The sequence below is a fragment of the Rattus rattus genome, chromosome 1 (genome assembly GCF_011064425.1).
Source record: "Rattus rattus isolate New Zealand chromosome 1, Rrattus_CSIRO_v1, whole genome shotgun sequence".
Taxonomy (NCBI): Eukaryota; Metazoa; Chordata; class Mammalia; order Rodentia; family Muridae; genus Rattus; species Rattus rattus.
In genome coordinates, this window is record NC_046154.1 from 86,993,697 (window position 1) to 87,009,201 (window position 15,505).

At 35.4% G+C, this 15,505-nt stretch overlaps 1 protein-coding gene across 1 annotated transcript; it reads left to right on the forward strand.

Annotated features, from left to right (window-relative positions):
- Nucleotides 1–1,152: 1,152 nt before the first annotated feature.
- Nucleotides 1,153–12,218, forward strand: LOC116888335 (selection and upkeep of intraepithelial T-cells protein 6-like). Its single transcript, XM_032889609.1, has 4 exons — nucleotides 1,153–1,255; nucleotides 3,304–3,429; nucleotides 10,608–10,733; nucleotides 12,144–12,218. Exons 1-4 carry the CDS (start codon nucleotides 1,189–1,191, stop codon nucleotides 12,185–12,187), a joined length of 363 nt encoding a protein of 120 aa, XP_032745500.1. The 5' UTR covers nucleotides 1,153–1,188; the 3' UTR covers nucleotides 12,188–12,218.
- The last annotated feature ends 3,287 nt before the right edge of the window (nucleotides 12,219–15,505 follow it).

Sequence of the window (15,505 nt, forward strand, 5' to 3'; positions counted from 1 at the left end):
AATATGAATGTATTTAATGTCACATAAATAACTTTTGTCGTAGTAACAGTGGTTTTTTTCCCTTTCCAAGAGACTCTGAATACTTACAGACACCAGTATAGGCTAGAAAGATAATTTATAAATATATTAACAGATTAACCAAATCTAGAATATTTTACTTCTATTTTCTCAAGACAATTGGAACAAAGCATCACTTTTTCTTCATGCTATTTCGACTTCTTTTTCTAGAATCGTAGACTCTAGTGGTTTAGATCAGGCCTAAGGAATAAAAGTCTAGATTGTAAATCTGTTTATTATTGCCTATGATCCTTCTATGAACAAAGGCATACAATTACCTATTCTAGAGTATGCTTTTCATTGATCTGGTTATATATCCAAATCATAGAATTTCATTTTTGTGAAATAGATAACACACCATCCCCTTTCCATTGACATTCCCATCCCAGGTGCACAAGAGTGCCCATTTCTCCATTCCATTGGAGGGCATATCTTTGGGTGGATGGAAAGGTGCCAAACTTTTGTGTTCTCAAGATTCTAGACTGTCATTGAGTGGGTATTGAAGAGACAGCCTTGGTGAGAGAAGAAATTGTACAGATATGGATCAGAGAAGATGTGTAGCAGGCTGTAATGTGAAAATAGGGAGCAAATAGAGAATGTTTCACTACACTGTATGTGGGTCAGAAGTGTGAGGAACGTCAGCACTTATTTATATATAAATATATAATATATATGCTTATTATATATTAAATATAATTATTATATTATATATAATTATTATATATAAATATAATATATAAATATCTATATCAAATATTTAATATATTATATTTTTATATATTATATTATAAATATATAATATATATAAATATACCCATGTAATCTTCAAACAGACTAGTAAAAGCAAAAGTCATGTTGCTTGAGAAGAATGAGTGGCAGACTCCTCATAGCCTCTTCCAGGCTTGACACAAAGAGGCTCATCTCCAAAATCAAGTAGGAACAATTTCTTCTTTATTATTCTTGATCATATAGGAGGAAGGAACAACAGGAATCTGAAAATCAAATCTACTTTTCTGGTACAAGCTAGCTATTTCCTCTTTGCTGCAACTGTCTTGATTCATTCCTCTCTTCCTAATCCCAGATTCAGACCAACATTTTGAGTTGGACACCTTGTGGTTAGAAGATATCACTATGATCCTGTGTGTGCTGATAGTGTTCAACATCAAGCTCATGTCACTGATTTACTTCAGAATGTATGGTAAATATGATGAGAATGGTAACTACTTAGAAGATCTGGTTCATGTGACTAAGACTCAAATGTCTATAAAGTTACCTTTCTAGTCCTTTTGTCTTAGTAATTATAACAAAATCCATATAAATAAGGTGGGTTATACAATGGCTTAAAGATTATGGCCTCATTTTGTGATGTCTATTGGGGTTTTTCTTTTCATTGCTAAGAGTGTCTGTGCCTTTAAGGTTAGTAACTGTCCTAGATCTTACTCTACATTTATGATAACCCTCCCAAGTATAGATTAAAAGGCAATTATTTTATCCATAAATCCTGTATACTGAACTTTCTCAAGATCTTAATGACATTTTGAAAGTTTATTTCCGAGAGTTTAGAATAAAGTCTTTTATGGTACAAATATTTATTTCATTTTTATAACATTCTCTTTCAAAACCATGTAAATGCCTCTAAGGCCCAGACTAGCAATACTAATAAACTTGCGTTTATAAAGGTTACATCTTTGAAACATCTTCTAACTCATCTACAGCTAAAAGCCCTATATTTACCAGGCAAAATAATTTTCCATTTGGATATGGATGAGAGGGTAAAACTGATACACCATGAAGAAAAATCTCTATGATAGACTCCTGTAATTTATCAATAACATACAATCTGAAGATGTTCTATTAGAAAAAAAAAACAACAATATCAGCCAACCACAACCCTCCTCAGCTCCCAGGGATTAAACCATCAACCAAAGAGTACACATGGAATGACCCATGACTCAAGACGCATATGTAGCAGAGGATGGACTTGGTGGGCATCAGTGAGATGAGAAGCCCTTGGTCTTGTAAAGGCTCAATGCCCCAGAGTAGGGGAATGCCAGGGAAGAGAAGCAGAAGTGGTGGGTGGGTGGTCGAGCACCATCGTTGAAGCAGTGGGGAGAATGAGATAGGGGATTTCTGGAAGGGAAATTGAGAAGGAGGATAATATTTGAAATGTCAATAAGTAAAATATGCAATAAAAAAGAAATGTACACACATGGTATTGGAGTAATGGTTCTGCAGTTAAGAGACAAGTGACTGTAAAACTCAGTTCTGTGATTCCTAAGCAAGTAACCATAGATGTTGATAATTGGAAGCAAAAGGGAACTGATGTGAAGTAGAGCCCATGAAAGGTGAGGTAAATAAATCCCTGTCAATTATTTTGCAAGCTGGAGTACAGTAATGTCTTGCTTGGACCTCTCGGGGATTGATCTACATGTATGATTAGCTCCATGTTGTTTTACTATTTCTTTCAGTACTTGGTTTAATATTTCCAGTACATCTTCCAGATGGTGAAGACTGCTTAGTCATTAAAATAGTCTAGTCCATAATGGTTATGGGAAATTTATTCCCTTTTAATATCAGATAATTTTTATATGAGATGCTCAATGGTCATTCTGGCAAAACAAAAATAAGTTGTGATTCTGTCTTCTAGAGGCTAGAAGTCAAAAGTCTGCTATATTGTCTAAAATATATTTCTAGTTACTTCAAAAATCTTGTACATCCTTTTCCGGAAGGTGGTATTAAGATTAAATAAAATGTTTACATATTTGGTAATCTATATAGAGACACTCTATACTGTCTGTTCAGCTTAGGAAGTGAGGCAGGTTTTAGCAGATGAAAGGTGAGAATGTATTTCCTGCACTGATGAAGGAGAAAGTCACTTTTATTTTCGGAATCTGTGGATCCAACTCAGTTCACTTATTTCAGCTCACATTGTTCTCACAGCTATTCTTTGCAAAAAGATTGAATCTGATGAAAACTCATATGAGCTGAGCCAGTTTCCCACTCCATTGATTTTGTGCTACCTTAGGTTGTTAGGGTAAGAAAAGTAAATTCTTTTAGGTGTAATAGTCTTAGAATGCCAACCAAGATGTTCTAGTCCGCAAACAAGCCTGATGCTATAGTTCCATTTATGAGATGAGTAGAATTGGATAATGATACCATTGTTCTCAGTTGGGTCTCTTTGAGCTACTGTTTCATATGTGTAAAATCCTTTTGTTAATTCTAACACTCTCTCTCTATCTGTTCTAGGATATTTACCTAGTGGTGAAAGATGTAAATGTATATTGAACAACATATTAAGATTTTCACAATCCCTATTTTTCATAGTCTCCGCTGCAATAATCCTACTTAAATATCCACAATTACAGAACAAAGGTAAATAGTGTTAATAGTAGTAGCATATCTTTAGCTCTGTTTTCCTATATTAATGTTTCGGTGTGAGTTTTATTTATGTGGAATAATCATTGGCATGAGGTTCTATGTTTTAGTGTAATGTTAAAAGATCATATTCTAACAGATTTCTGTGGGAGGCAACAACTAAATCTGCCAGTGTTTTCAGATGTGTTCTGGAAAAGATGCTTCTGCTCCTGTCATAGAAGAAATACAGCTTCAGAAAGTATTATTGAATCAAATCACATTTACTTTCATTATTTTTGTCATTTATTTGTCAATATACATATATGACTACAGGTCAAAAATTGTTATGAGTTTTTATTTAGAGTTCATTCTGGAAAACATGTGAAAATAAAATGTTCTCTTAATTATATTAATAATATTTTACTTATATGTAGTTTCATGAGGATTTGAAGGCCTTGGTCTTGTGAAGGCTAGATGCCCCAGTGTAGTGGAATGCCAGGGCAATGGGGAGATAGGAGAAAGTGAGTGGGTGGGTGGGGAAGCAACCTCATAGAAGCAGAGGGAAGGGTGATGGTATAGGGTATTTCTGGAGGGGAAACCAGGAGAGGGGATAACATTTGAAATGAAAATTAAACATAGTCAACAAAAGAAAAGAAAAAGGAATTACTTTTAATTTTTGAGGATCTATTAAATAGGAAAATGATATCTATTTGAAAATAGAATTTGTGATGAATTTAATAGCACTAAATATAATGTTAACTTTTGACAATATTTTATTCTTTAAAGGCTTATATATGAATGCTTTTATAGAACACTTAGTGGCAAACAGTAAAGTGTAAGAGTGGATATTAATGTATATATTGTGATTGTATATGATGTATATAAATATATGTATATTTTATACATACCCAGAGAGCGAGACAGAGAGAGCGAGATGGAGAGAGAGACAGAGAGAGAGAGAGAGAGAGAGAGAGAGAGAGAGAGAGAGAACACAGATAATTAGGGGAATTTCAAGAGCAAACAGTGTTTACTTCCTCCTAATAATCAAAGTCTGTCACTTTAATGATCTCATAGCTGTAGTCAGCTATTTTGGAATGATTAGTGATGAGGCATGCTCATGTTCATGCACAAACACTTAATGAGCAATTTATTATGGTATCTCTTTGTACATCACTAACAGTAGATAACTTGCTATTGGTCTATGTGCCTGTCTATGTAATATTAATTTATCAGATCTATAGTTCATAAAATTTTTCCTGTTATTCTGAAGTTCTTGGGGTCTTTACACTCTGTTCATCATTTTTTGTGTGCATTACTATTTTAGTTTTTCTGTAGTTCTGCTTATTATTTCTTTCCTCTATGGTGCCTTGAAGTCATATTTAGTACAGTAATTAACATTACTTTTTAATATTAGTTTTTTCATGATCAGTAATGCCACTGAACATCTCGAATTGTATATTTGACTCTCTAGAAATTTTCCTCATTTATATATATTTACAACCTCTCTATGTCCTATATTCTGTGTTAGGGATTCATAAATGACAAAGTCATGTTCCTTCCTCAGATAATGTTACCTAGATATTAAAGTGTTGTTCAAGATTCCTGGATTAAAATGTTGTGGTAGGTGCCATGGATTCAGCTTGGTATCGAGAAGCACTTTTAATATTGACAGCATGTATATAAGATATCATGGTGAAAAATTTCTTGGACTAAATTGGATATCAGTGAACTTTGTGTAGCTTGATGCTCCTTTTTTTCCTAGAATCATCAAGTTTTCAAATATTATTTCTTTAAATAATCTTTTTCCTCCCATAATTTTTATTATGCAAAACATAGGTCATTGAATGTACTCTCAAACATTATGAGTTGTCCTTTCCATGTTTTACTTTACCTCCTCTGTCTGTATAATTCTAAGGCATTTCCATTTGTTTAGCTTGAGTAATGTTTACTATGTTTGATCAAGTCTCTTCTATTATTGATTGTCCCTACTGCATTTTGGTTTCCTTCTTTATGACCTTCAGTTTAGGATTCTTGTTTGTCCCTGTTTTATGACTTCTCTGGAGTACACTTCTCATTTTTCTGAGCAACACATTTCCCCAATTATCAATAATATTTGTAGTTTACTTGTCCAGCTTAAAATAAATGTAGAACTATTGTCAGACTGTTCATAGGTTCCCTTTTTCTAGAGATCTATTCTATTAGAATTCAACCTACTAGCATTCATTGTGTCCTTTTTCTGATAATCACAACAAATTACCTTAAATTTAATGTCTTAAGTGAGGGAGTGTTTCCTCATACAGTGCTGGGAATAAAAAGCCTGAAATGGGCTTCACTAGACTAAATTTATTGTTATCCAAAGGGTCGAGGAAGCACCAATGTGCTTGCCTTGTATACTTTCTAATTATATAGACTACATATAATTATATTGTTAATAATACCATTTTGCATTTCTGAGTTAGCTTATAGTATTGGATCACTGTAGTTCCTCACACCTGTGGTTATATAGCTGCATTGTCTTTAATTACAACAGATATTTCTTTTCCACATAATATAAAACATTAAAAATATCTGGAATGGATGTATGGATATTTTGGAGGTTAATTTTGATTACTAAAATATGACCCTAAATTTATACATATAAAGAGAAAATTCATTCAACTCATTCTTTTTTCTTTTCTTTTTTTGTTTTATTGGATAATCTTTTATTTACTTTTCAAATGTTACACCATTTCCTGGTTTTCCATCCAAAAACCACCTATGTAAACCCCCTGCCCCCTTCTCTATGAGGGTGTTCCTCCATCCAACCACCCATTAAATTTTCTGAGAAACCTCCAGACTGATTTTCAGAGTAGTTGTACCAGCTTGCAATCTCACCAGCAATGGAGGAGTGTTTCTCTTTCTACATATCTTCTCCAGCATCTACTGTCACCAGAGTTTTTGATTTTAACCATTCTGACTGGAATGAGGTGGAATCTCAGGGTCCTTTTTATTTGCATTTCCCTGATGACTAAGGATGTTGAATATTTCTTTAGGTGCTTCCCAGCCATTTGATATTCTTTGATTGAGAATTCTTTGTTTAGCTCTGTACCCCATTTTTATAGGGTCATTTAGTTCTCTGGAGCCTAACTTCTTGAGTTCTTAATGTATTTTGGATATTAGCCCTCTACTAAATGCATGGTTGGAAAAGGCCTTTCCCAATCTATGGGTTGCCATTTTGCCCTATTGATAGTGTTGTTTGCCTTACAAAAGCTTTTCAATTTTATGAAGTGCCATTTGTCTGTTGTTGATCTTAGAACATAAGCCATTGGTGTTCTGTTCAGGAAATTTTCCCCTGTGCCAATGTGTTCAAACTTCTTCCCCACTTTGTTTTCTATTAGTATTGGTATATCTGGTTTTAGGTGGATGTCCTTGATCCACTTGGACATGAGCTTTGTACGAGGAAATAATAAAGATTCAATTTGCATTCTTATACATGCTGACTGCCAGTTGAACAAGCACCATGTGCTGAAAATGCTGCCTTTTTTTTACACTGGATGGTTTTACCTCCTTTTTCAAAGATCAAGTGACCATAGTTCTGTGGGTTCATTTCTGGGCTTTCAATTCTATTCTATTGATCTACCTGCCTGTTTCTGTACCAATATCATGCACTTTTTATCATGATTGCACTATACTACTGATTGAGGTCAGGGATAGTGATTCCCTTAGAATTTCTTTTTGTTATTGCTGAGAATAGTTTTCACTGTTATGGGTTTTTTTTTTTGTTATTCCAAATGAATTGAAAATTGTTCTTTCTAACTCTAAAAAACTGAGTTGGAATTTTTATGGGGATTGCATTGAATCTGTAGATTGCTTTGGGTAAGATGGCCATTTTTACTTTATTAATCCTGCCAATCCATGAGCATGGGAGCTCTTTTCATCTTCTGAAGTCTTCTTCAAATTCTTTCTTCAGTGACTTGAATTCCCTCTCATCGATATCTTTCCCTTGCTTGATGAGAGTCACACCAGATATTTGTAACTATTGTGACGAATTTTGTAATATCAGTTGTTTCCTTAATATCTTTCCTTTGAGTAGAAGAAGTCTACTGATTTGTCAGATTTAATGTTATATCCAGCCACATTGCTGAAGTTGTTTATTAGTTTAGGAGCTCTCTGATAGAAAATTTGGTGTCACATATGTATACTATCATCTCATCTTCAAGTAGTGATATCTTGACTTCCTCCATCGGAATTTGTATCCCATTGATCTCCTTTTATTGTCTAATTGCTGTGGCTAGAACTTGAAGTACTATATTGAATACATAGGGAGAGAGTGTTCAGCCTTGTTTGGTCCCTGATTTTAGTAGGATTGCTTTGAGTTTCTTCCCCTTAAGTTGAAGTTGACTATTGGTTTGCTGTATGTTGCTTTCATTATTTTTATGTATGAACCTTGAATTCCTGATCTCTCCATTACTTTTCACATGAATGAGTGTTGTATTTGTCAAAGGCTTTTACAGCATCCAACGTGATGGGCATGCTTTTCTCTATGAGTTTGTTTATATAGTGGATTATGTTGTTGTTTTACATATATTGAACCATCCCTGCATTCCTGGGAAGAAGCCTGATTGATCATGGTGAATGCTTATTTTGATGTACTGAGATTCAATCTGTGAGGATTTTATTGATTACTTTTGCATCAATATCCATAAGGGAAATTAGTCTGAAATTCTCTTTCTTTTGTGGGTCTTTTTGTGATTTAGGTATCAACATAACTGGCTTAATAGAAAGAATTGGGTAGTGTTCCTTCTGTTTCTATCTTGTGGAATAGCTTAAGAAGTATTAGTATTAGGTCTTCTTTGAATGTGTGATAGAAATCTGCACTAAAACCATCTGGGCCTGGTCTTTTGTTGGTTGGGAAACTTTTAATGACTGCTTCTATTTCCTTAGGGAATGTTGAGTTATTTTATATGACCCTGATGTAACTTTGGTACTTGGTATCGATATAAAAAATCATTCATTTTATCCAGATTTTTCAGTTTTGTTGAACAAAGACTTTTGCATTAGGATCTGATCATTTTTTGAATTTACTTATTTTCTGTTGTTATGTCTCCCTTTTCATTCCTTATTTTGTTAATTTGAATATTGTCTCTGTGCCCTCTAATTATTTCAGCTAAGGATCTATCTTGTTGATTTTCTCAAAGAACAAGCTCCTAGTTTTGTTGAGTTTTTGTATATTTCTCCTTGTTTCTACATGGTTAATTTCAGCCCTGAGTTTGACTATTTACTGCTATCTCTTGGGTATATTTGTTTATTTTTGTTCTGTAGCTTTCAGATGTGCTGTTAAGCTGCTAGTATATGATCTCTCCAGTTTCTTTATGGAGGCACTCAGGTCAATGAGTTTTCCACTTAACACTGTTTTCATTTTATCACATAAGTTTGAATATGCTGTGCCTTCATTTTCATTAAATTCTAAAAAGTCTTTAATTTCTTTCTCATTTCTTTCCTGTCCAACTTATCATTGAGTAGAGCATTGTTCAACTTCTATGATTATTTGAGTTTCCTGATGTGTTGCTGTTGTTGTTGTTGCTGCCTCTGCTGCTGCTGCTGCTGCTGCTGCTGCTGCTGCTGCTGCTGCTGCCCTCTGCTGCTGCTGCTGCTGCTGCTGTTATTGAAGACCAGCCTTAGTTTGTGGTAGTCTAATAGAATACATGGGATTAATTCAATGTTCTTTTATCTGCTGAGGTTTATTTGTGTTATTTTCAGTTTTTGTGAAGGTACCATATGGTGCTGAGAAGAAGGTATATTCTTTTGTTTTAGGATGAAATGTTCTGTAAATATGTGTTAAATTCATTTGGTTCATAACTTCTGGTAGCTTCACTGTGCCTTTGTTTAGTTTCTGTTTCCATGATCTGTCCATTGGTGTGAGTAGAATGTAGAAATCTCCTACTATAATTGTGTGATATTCAATGTGTGCTTTGAGCTTCAATGTTTCTTTTAGAAATGTGGGTACCCTTGCATTTGGGGCATAGATATTCAGAATTGAAAATATCTCTTGGTGATTTTTTTCTTTGATGCATATGTAGTTTCCTTGCCCCTCTTTTTTTTATGACATTTGGTTGAAAGTCTATTTTATTGAATATTAGAAGAACTACGAAATCTTATTTCTTGAGACCATTTGCTTGGAAATTTTTCCAGCCTTTTAATCTAGGGTAGAGTCTTTCTTTTTTGCTAAGGTGCATTTTCTGCATGCAGTAAAATGTAGGGTCCTGTTTATATATCCAGTCTGTTAGTCTATGTCTTTTTGGGGGGAATTGAGTTAACTGATATTAAGAGATATTAAGGAAAACTGAGTGTTGCTTTCTGTTATTTTTGTTGTTAGAGGTAGAGTTATGTCTATGTGGCTTTCTTCTTTTGGGTCTATTGCAATGAGATTACTTCCTTGCTTTTTCAGGGTGTAGTTTCACTCCTTGTGTTGGAGTTTCTCATCTATTATCCTTTGTAGGACTGGATTTGAGGAAAGATGATGTGTGCATTTGGTTTTGTCATGGAATGTCTTGGTTTCTCCATCCATGTTAATTGATTAGCCTGGGCTGGCATTTTTGTTCTCTGAGGTTCAGTATGGCAGACATCTGCCCAAAATCTTCTACCTTTTAGAGTCTCTGTTGAGAAGTCTGATGTAATTCTGATAGATATGCCTTTATATGTTACTTGACTTTTCTCTTATTGCTTTTAAAATTCTTTCTTTGTTCTGTGTATTTGATGTTTTAATTATTATGTGACAGGAGGAATTCGTTTTCTGGTACCATATGTTTGTTGTTCTGAAGGCTTCTTGTATGCTCATGGTCATCTCTTTCTTTGGGTTAGGGAAATTTTCTTCTATAATTTTGTTAAAGATATTTGGTTGCCCCTTGAATTGAATCAGCTTTTAGTAGCAAAACAATGTATCTATATTTTGTATTGTTTTGGTCTTCTTTCTCCTTCCATTATTCACTTTTCTTTCTCTATTTATTTCTTTCTTTATTTCTTCCCTTCTTTTTTCATAGATAATTTCATTATATATCAGAGGCTGGACTCTACTCTTTCCTAAATCTCCTGAGTGCTGACTTAAGGTAGTCTTCCACTCTGAAAAATCTTGACATAGTAAAATGATATTAAAATATGTAATTTAACTCTTCTTTTTTATACTGCCTCATTAATTTTCTAATTTTTAAATTTCTTAGATTCTTTTTCAGATCCCTTATTTTCCTTGTACAGTAGCTGGATGGTGAATATATTTGTAATTCTAGGATTTCTCCTGGCAATTTTCAATGTTGAAACCTTTGCAACATTATGGCTATACAGACAATGTAAGTAAATAAGGCTATTACATCAAACCTAATATAGAACACTTTTCTTTTCTTGAAGTGCCTCCTTTACAATTTATTATTAGCCAAAGTTAACTCAGTTTCTGAAGAGAAGAAAAGTTAATTTCTAAATTTTGCTTTTTATGTTATACATTAGTATTTTAAATTCAGGTTGTAGTTTTCACTTGCATGAGTTTCTACCTGAAGTGTATAACAAAAAAAAATTAAGTTTATGTACTGGAAAGATGGCTTAATAGTACTGGCTTCACTTCCAAAGCACTGGGTTAGATTCCAAGCATACACATGGCATTTCTCAAAGATCTGTTGTGTCTGTTCCAGGGGATCCAATGCCTTCATCTGACCCCTATAAGTACCATGTGGTGTATAGACAAATATGCAGCCAAACAATACAGATAAAAATAATAAAAGAAATTTGAAGACAAATTAAAAATAATAGGCTTTTTGTTCTACTGTTAATAGCGTACAGAATCCTTACTGTTTTCTCAGATTTTTTATACTATGCTTCAAGGAATGAATCAATTTGTCTGTTGAGACTTTTTGACGTTTGTAAAAATGCCAAGGTTTATGTTTCTTCAAAGGTATTTTGATGACACTATTTTCCACTTAAATTATTTTGCCCCATATACATACATACATACATGTATACATACATACATACATGTATACATACATACATACATATATATGTATATTTGAAAATTACCAAGATTTATTATTTTTTGCACATTCTTTAGCACTTTCACTATATATGTGAATACACTTTACTCTTCTTCATTGCTGTTCAGCAAGAAAATTAAATTAATAGTTACTAAGTTAGATGGCACTTATTTCATTATGAACACATTGTTGCTGATACAACGTGAGTCAGGGTCTTCAGGTGTATGATATTCCCCAACACTTCTTACTTACAGATAGCAATTTGTAATTCTCTATTCAATTCCACTGATTTCCTTCCTAGAATATCTTTAGATGAGTACTGAATGGATGTTACATATCAAAAAATATTAGGGAAAAATAACAAAGTGTGAAATTCTGAGAAGAAAGTTGTTTTGTGCTCAAAAGTTTACCCATCCTGAATAGTTTCTCATAAGAGTAAAAATAATTAATTTAAACACACACCCTTATAATTAAACCGATAAAATCATTTGAGAAATATTTTCCTTGGATAAGAATAAGGAAATACAAAAATATCAATATACTAAGCTATGAAAAATTAAATCATTGAATGGTGAATGAAAAACTTTATATTAGAGTGATAAATTAGTGAGTATAAATGGTAGAATGTAAATGCATTCTTGGGCCTCTAAATATACATGCTATTACTCCCCAAATTCCCCAGATTAACTCAATTGTAGATCAAAAATACTTTGAAGATATTGTTCTTTTTTTAAGATATCTTAAGACACAAAAGAAGAAACAATGACAGATGGAGATGAAAGAGCAGTTATGCTCTTATCCACTGAGCGAATGTAACACCAATGTAGCTGTAGGAGGAATGAATGGTATTGCCTGCCTTAGCATAAACACCAGGAGCCAAGCACCCTCAAAGTCATCTCCTGCAGGAGGACCTAATTGAAGACTGCCTCAGAGACCAAGGATTGCTGAAGCAGACAATACCAGCCAATCAGGAGCTGGTATTTACAAGAGATGCTTTCTTGGGACCATTGGGGTTGGGTGAAGGTTATTAAAGAAGCTTGCAGCAGTATTCAGATAAGTTTGCTGTTGTGTTTCTTATGTGCTCTGGGAGTCTGTGCCTTGATTCTGTGCCACCTCACCTCCAACCCCCAAAGGCATGTAAGGTCGGGCAGTAGGTGGTCCAGAGCATAGGCAGCATGTGACACCCAATGGACTACTTCATCCTTCCTATTTTGCTGCTGCTTGCCAACCTCCTTTACTCTGGGCTCATTTTTGTCTGTTGCTGCAAGGACTGTGCTCATGGTTCAACCTGAACTTCTCTTCATTTTGCAACCTACTTTTAATAAGAGTTCAACCTCTCCTCTACCCCACCACCCAGCAGAGGTAGTGGAAGAGAAAAGTTATGGGGAGATGGGGTAAATGGATCTATTCAGGTATATTTCTTTGGGGGTGATCTGAATCTTTTTGGGCAAAAGTTCAGTCCTATAGCAAACACCAATACAACTTAGCAGCTGCAGACCAGTCCTCTAGACAAACAGACAACAGGCAAAAACTGGCAGCTATAGTCCAGTCCTTTCAGCAAGCATCTGTAGTTCAACCCTGATTAAACTGTCAGGCTCTCCAAGCAGCCTGAGGAGAAGCTTCTAAAGTGGGAAGCTGCTGCAGGAACCTCATTAGCAATACATAAGCACATTTCTCTTGATGACAGTTAGCACAAGCTGACCTCAACAAAAGTATGTAAGGCAAACCAATACATGTGTGTCTTCATGGAAGAATAGCAAGGAAGAGCAAACCAAACCAAGGCTGAGTGCTCATCTCCCATTGTCTGTGGAGCCTTATTTATACTCCTTGATCAAGGGTTCTTTCACATGTCTACTATATCCAAAAATCCTTTCACCTGTGTTTGCTTCAGGAAAACAGTCTTCCATGCTGTGTCTACTTCAGGAAAACAGTCTTCTATGTGTTTAGGTTAACAAGACATTCTTTCACCTGTGTGCCCCAAGCAAAATAACATTAACACAACTCATCCTCCAAAGAATCAGAAGTTTCCACTTCACTTATTCTCTTCACAGTGCTGCTGTCCTGCCCCTCTGGTTGCTTCTTTGGTGAGTTGGCCACTTAGTGTTTTCTGTTATGGATCCTGTGAAGTTGAGTGTTTGGACCTCATTTTTGTCTTGTCATTTTTGTCTGTTCATCCAGGTGACCATCAATCTTTCACATATGGTTTTGCTTTTAGGGTGAGAATGTAGTAACAATCCTTTCTTCTCTTCTGTCTGCTCATCCTGGCAACGGACATATTTTCACTTTAGGTCTCGGTGTGAGGGTGAGCTTGAGGATATCTTTGTCCACTCGTCTCTACAAGCTACTCACTTTCACTTTCTGATGATTGAGCCCTTGTTGATGATGTTATGCAAGGTCACAAAGTCAGGGATTACTGACAATTCAGTCACTGACCATCCAGCGCCAAGTGACATCAAGTTACCTGACCATATACCATTGGCATGGCTATCTGAAGCTGATATTTGGATGGATCAGTGACCCATTCTGGAACCTAATCTTTATGTTGTCAAGGAACTGGTCTTGGAACAATTAGCTTTGGGTCATTTGGAACTCTTGACCATCAGACATAATACTGCCAATTTTGTCATTAAAAAGAAGTCAGAGAAATATAGGGTTCTACATAATCTGAGAGCCATTGATGAAAAATTGGGGACCACTCAAGTGAGAATGCCTCATCCTAGTGCTATCCCACCCAAGTACCATGTGATGATCCTAAATATAAAGGATTGATTTTTTTCAGGTCCCTCAGGCTCCACAGGATAGGTGCCATTTTGCCTTCACGGTATGGAAGTCTAATATGGATAAACCAGCAAAAAGATGTAAGTGGACAGTCCTGCCCCAGGGCATGAAAAATAGTCTGACGATTTGATGGCTGTATGTGACCAAAGCCATACAGGGTGTCCCTGGGGATGTCTTTATAGTCCATTACATGAATGGTATTATGCTTGCACACACTAGCCTGTCCAATCTTGAAAGGATGTCCTCTCAATTGTTGCTTAACTTAGAAAAACTTGATTTGAAGGTTGCTCCCACAAAGATCCAGAGAGTTCCCTCATATGCCTTCCTGGATTTTTCTACTTCTAACACAATTAAGACCCTGGCCTTATCCTTCATGGCTAAAGAATCCTACTTTGTTGTGGAACTACAACAACTGTGTGGAACTGTTAACTGTCTCAAACCTTACTGCCTATTCTGGACCAGGAGATAAGGCACTTCTTTTCTCTCACAGAGAGGCCTAGCAGCCCCTCTGCCAGGGTTAAACTAACATCTGAGGCTAGCAACCTATCACAGAAAGTTATGGTGCTTCTTTCTGTTTCAACTCTGAAAATTCATGATTCAGGGAAAACCCTCCTGGCTATAATTCTCCGGTCTCTTGAGAGGGTCCAAGGAATGCTATGGCAGAATGAACCCTTCATGCAGTTGCACTAGGCCCACTCTCATTTACTTAAGGTCACCTCAAAATTTGAGACTCCCTTTTGCATTACCCTTAGGCGAGAGGCTTAGCAAGAACTTATAACAGGGAACTAGACAAAATAATTTTACTATTCTCCTTAAGATATTATGAGTAGATTCTATCAACTTTTAAGAAATGGTGGCAGAGTTCACAGGCTCATTGCATAGTCACATGCCACCAGACAAGAGTTTTATTTCTTTGTCCCTGCTGCCAATTAGTTAAATCCCATAGCAGAGCTAATTCTTGCCCCATTGCCAAGGAAACTATGGCCTTTTGTGATGATAATGAAACCAGATATGGGGTTCTGATCCAAAGACCAACTGAAGAAAAAGGGTAGAACTCACATTCTCCCTAATCTTGACTCAATGAATCTAGGTGAATTACAGGGACTCCTGAAAATTTTTAAGTGGTGCCAACAGGAACCAAGTAATATTTTCTCAGATAGCCAATGTGTAGTACATGCAGACCATACCCTGACCTTCTCCTATATTAAAGAGCAAAACCACCCTATACATGTCTGCATGTAATCTATCCAGAAGGCTCTCCAGAATAGGACATATCCCTGGTTCATCTCACACATAAGCTCGCATTCTAAATTTCCTGG

Excerpts from the sequence above, each read along its gene's own strand:
- LOC116888335 (XM_032889609.1), top strand. The coding sequence starts at position 1,189 with ATGATCCTGTGTGTGCTGATAGTGTTCAACATCAAGCTCATGTCACTG. Across the intron at positions 3,430-10,607 it reads TCCACAATTACAGAACAAAG|ATTCTTTTTCAGATCCCTTA; the intron begins GTAAATAGTGTT and ends TAAATTTCTTAG. Across the intron at positions 10,734-12,143 it reads ATTATGGCTATACAGACAAT|ATATCTTAAGACACAAAAGA; the intron begins GTAAGTAAATAA and ends TCTTTTTTTAAG.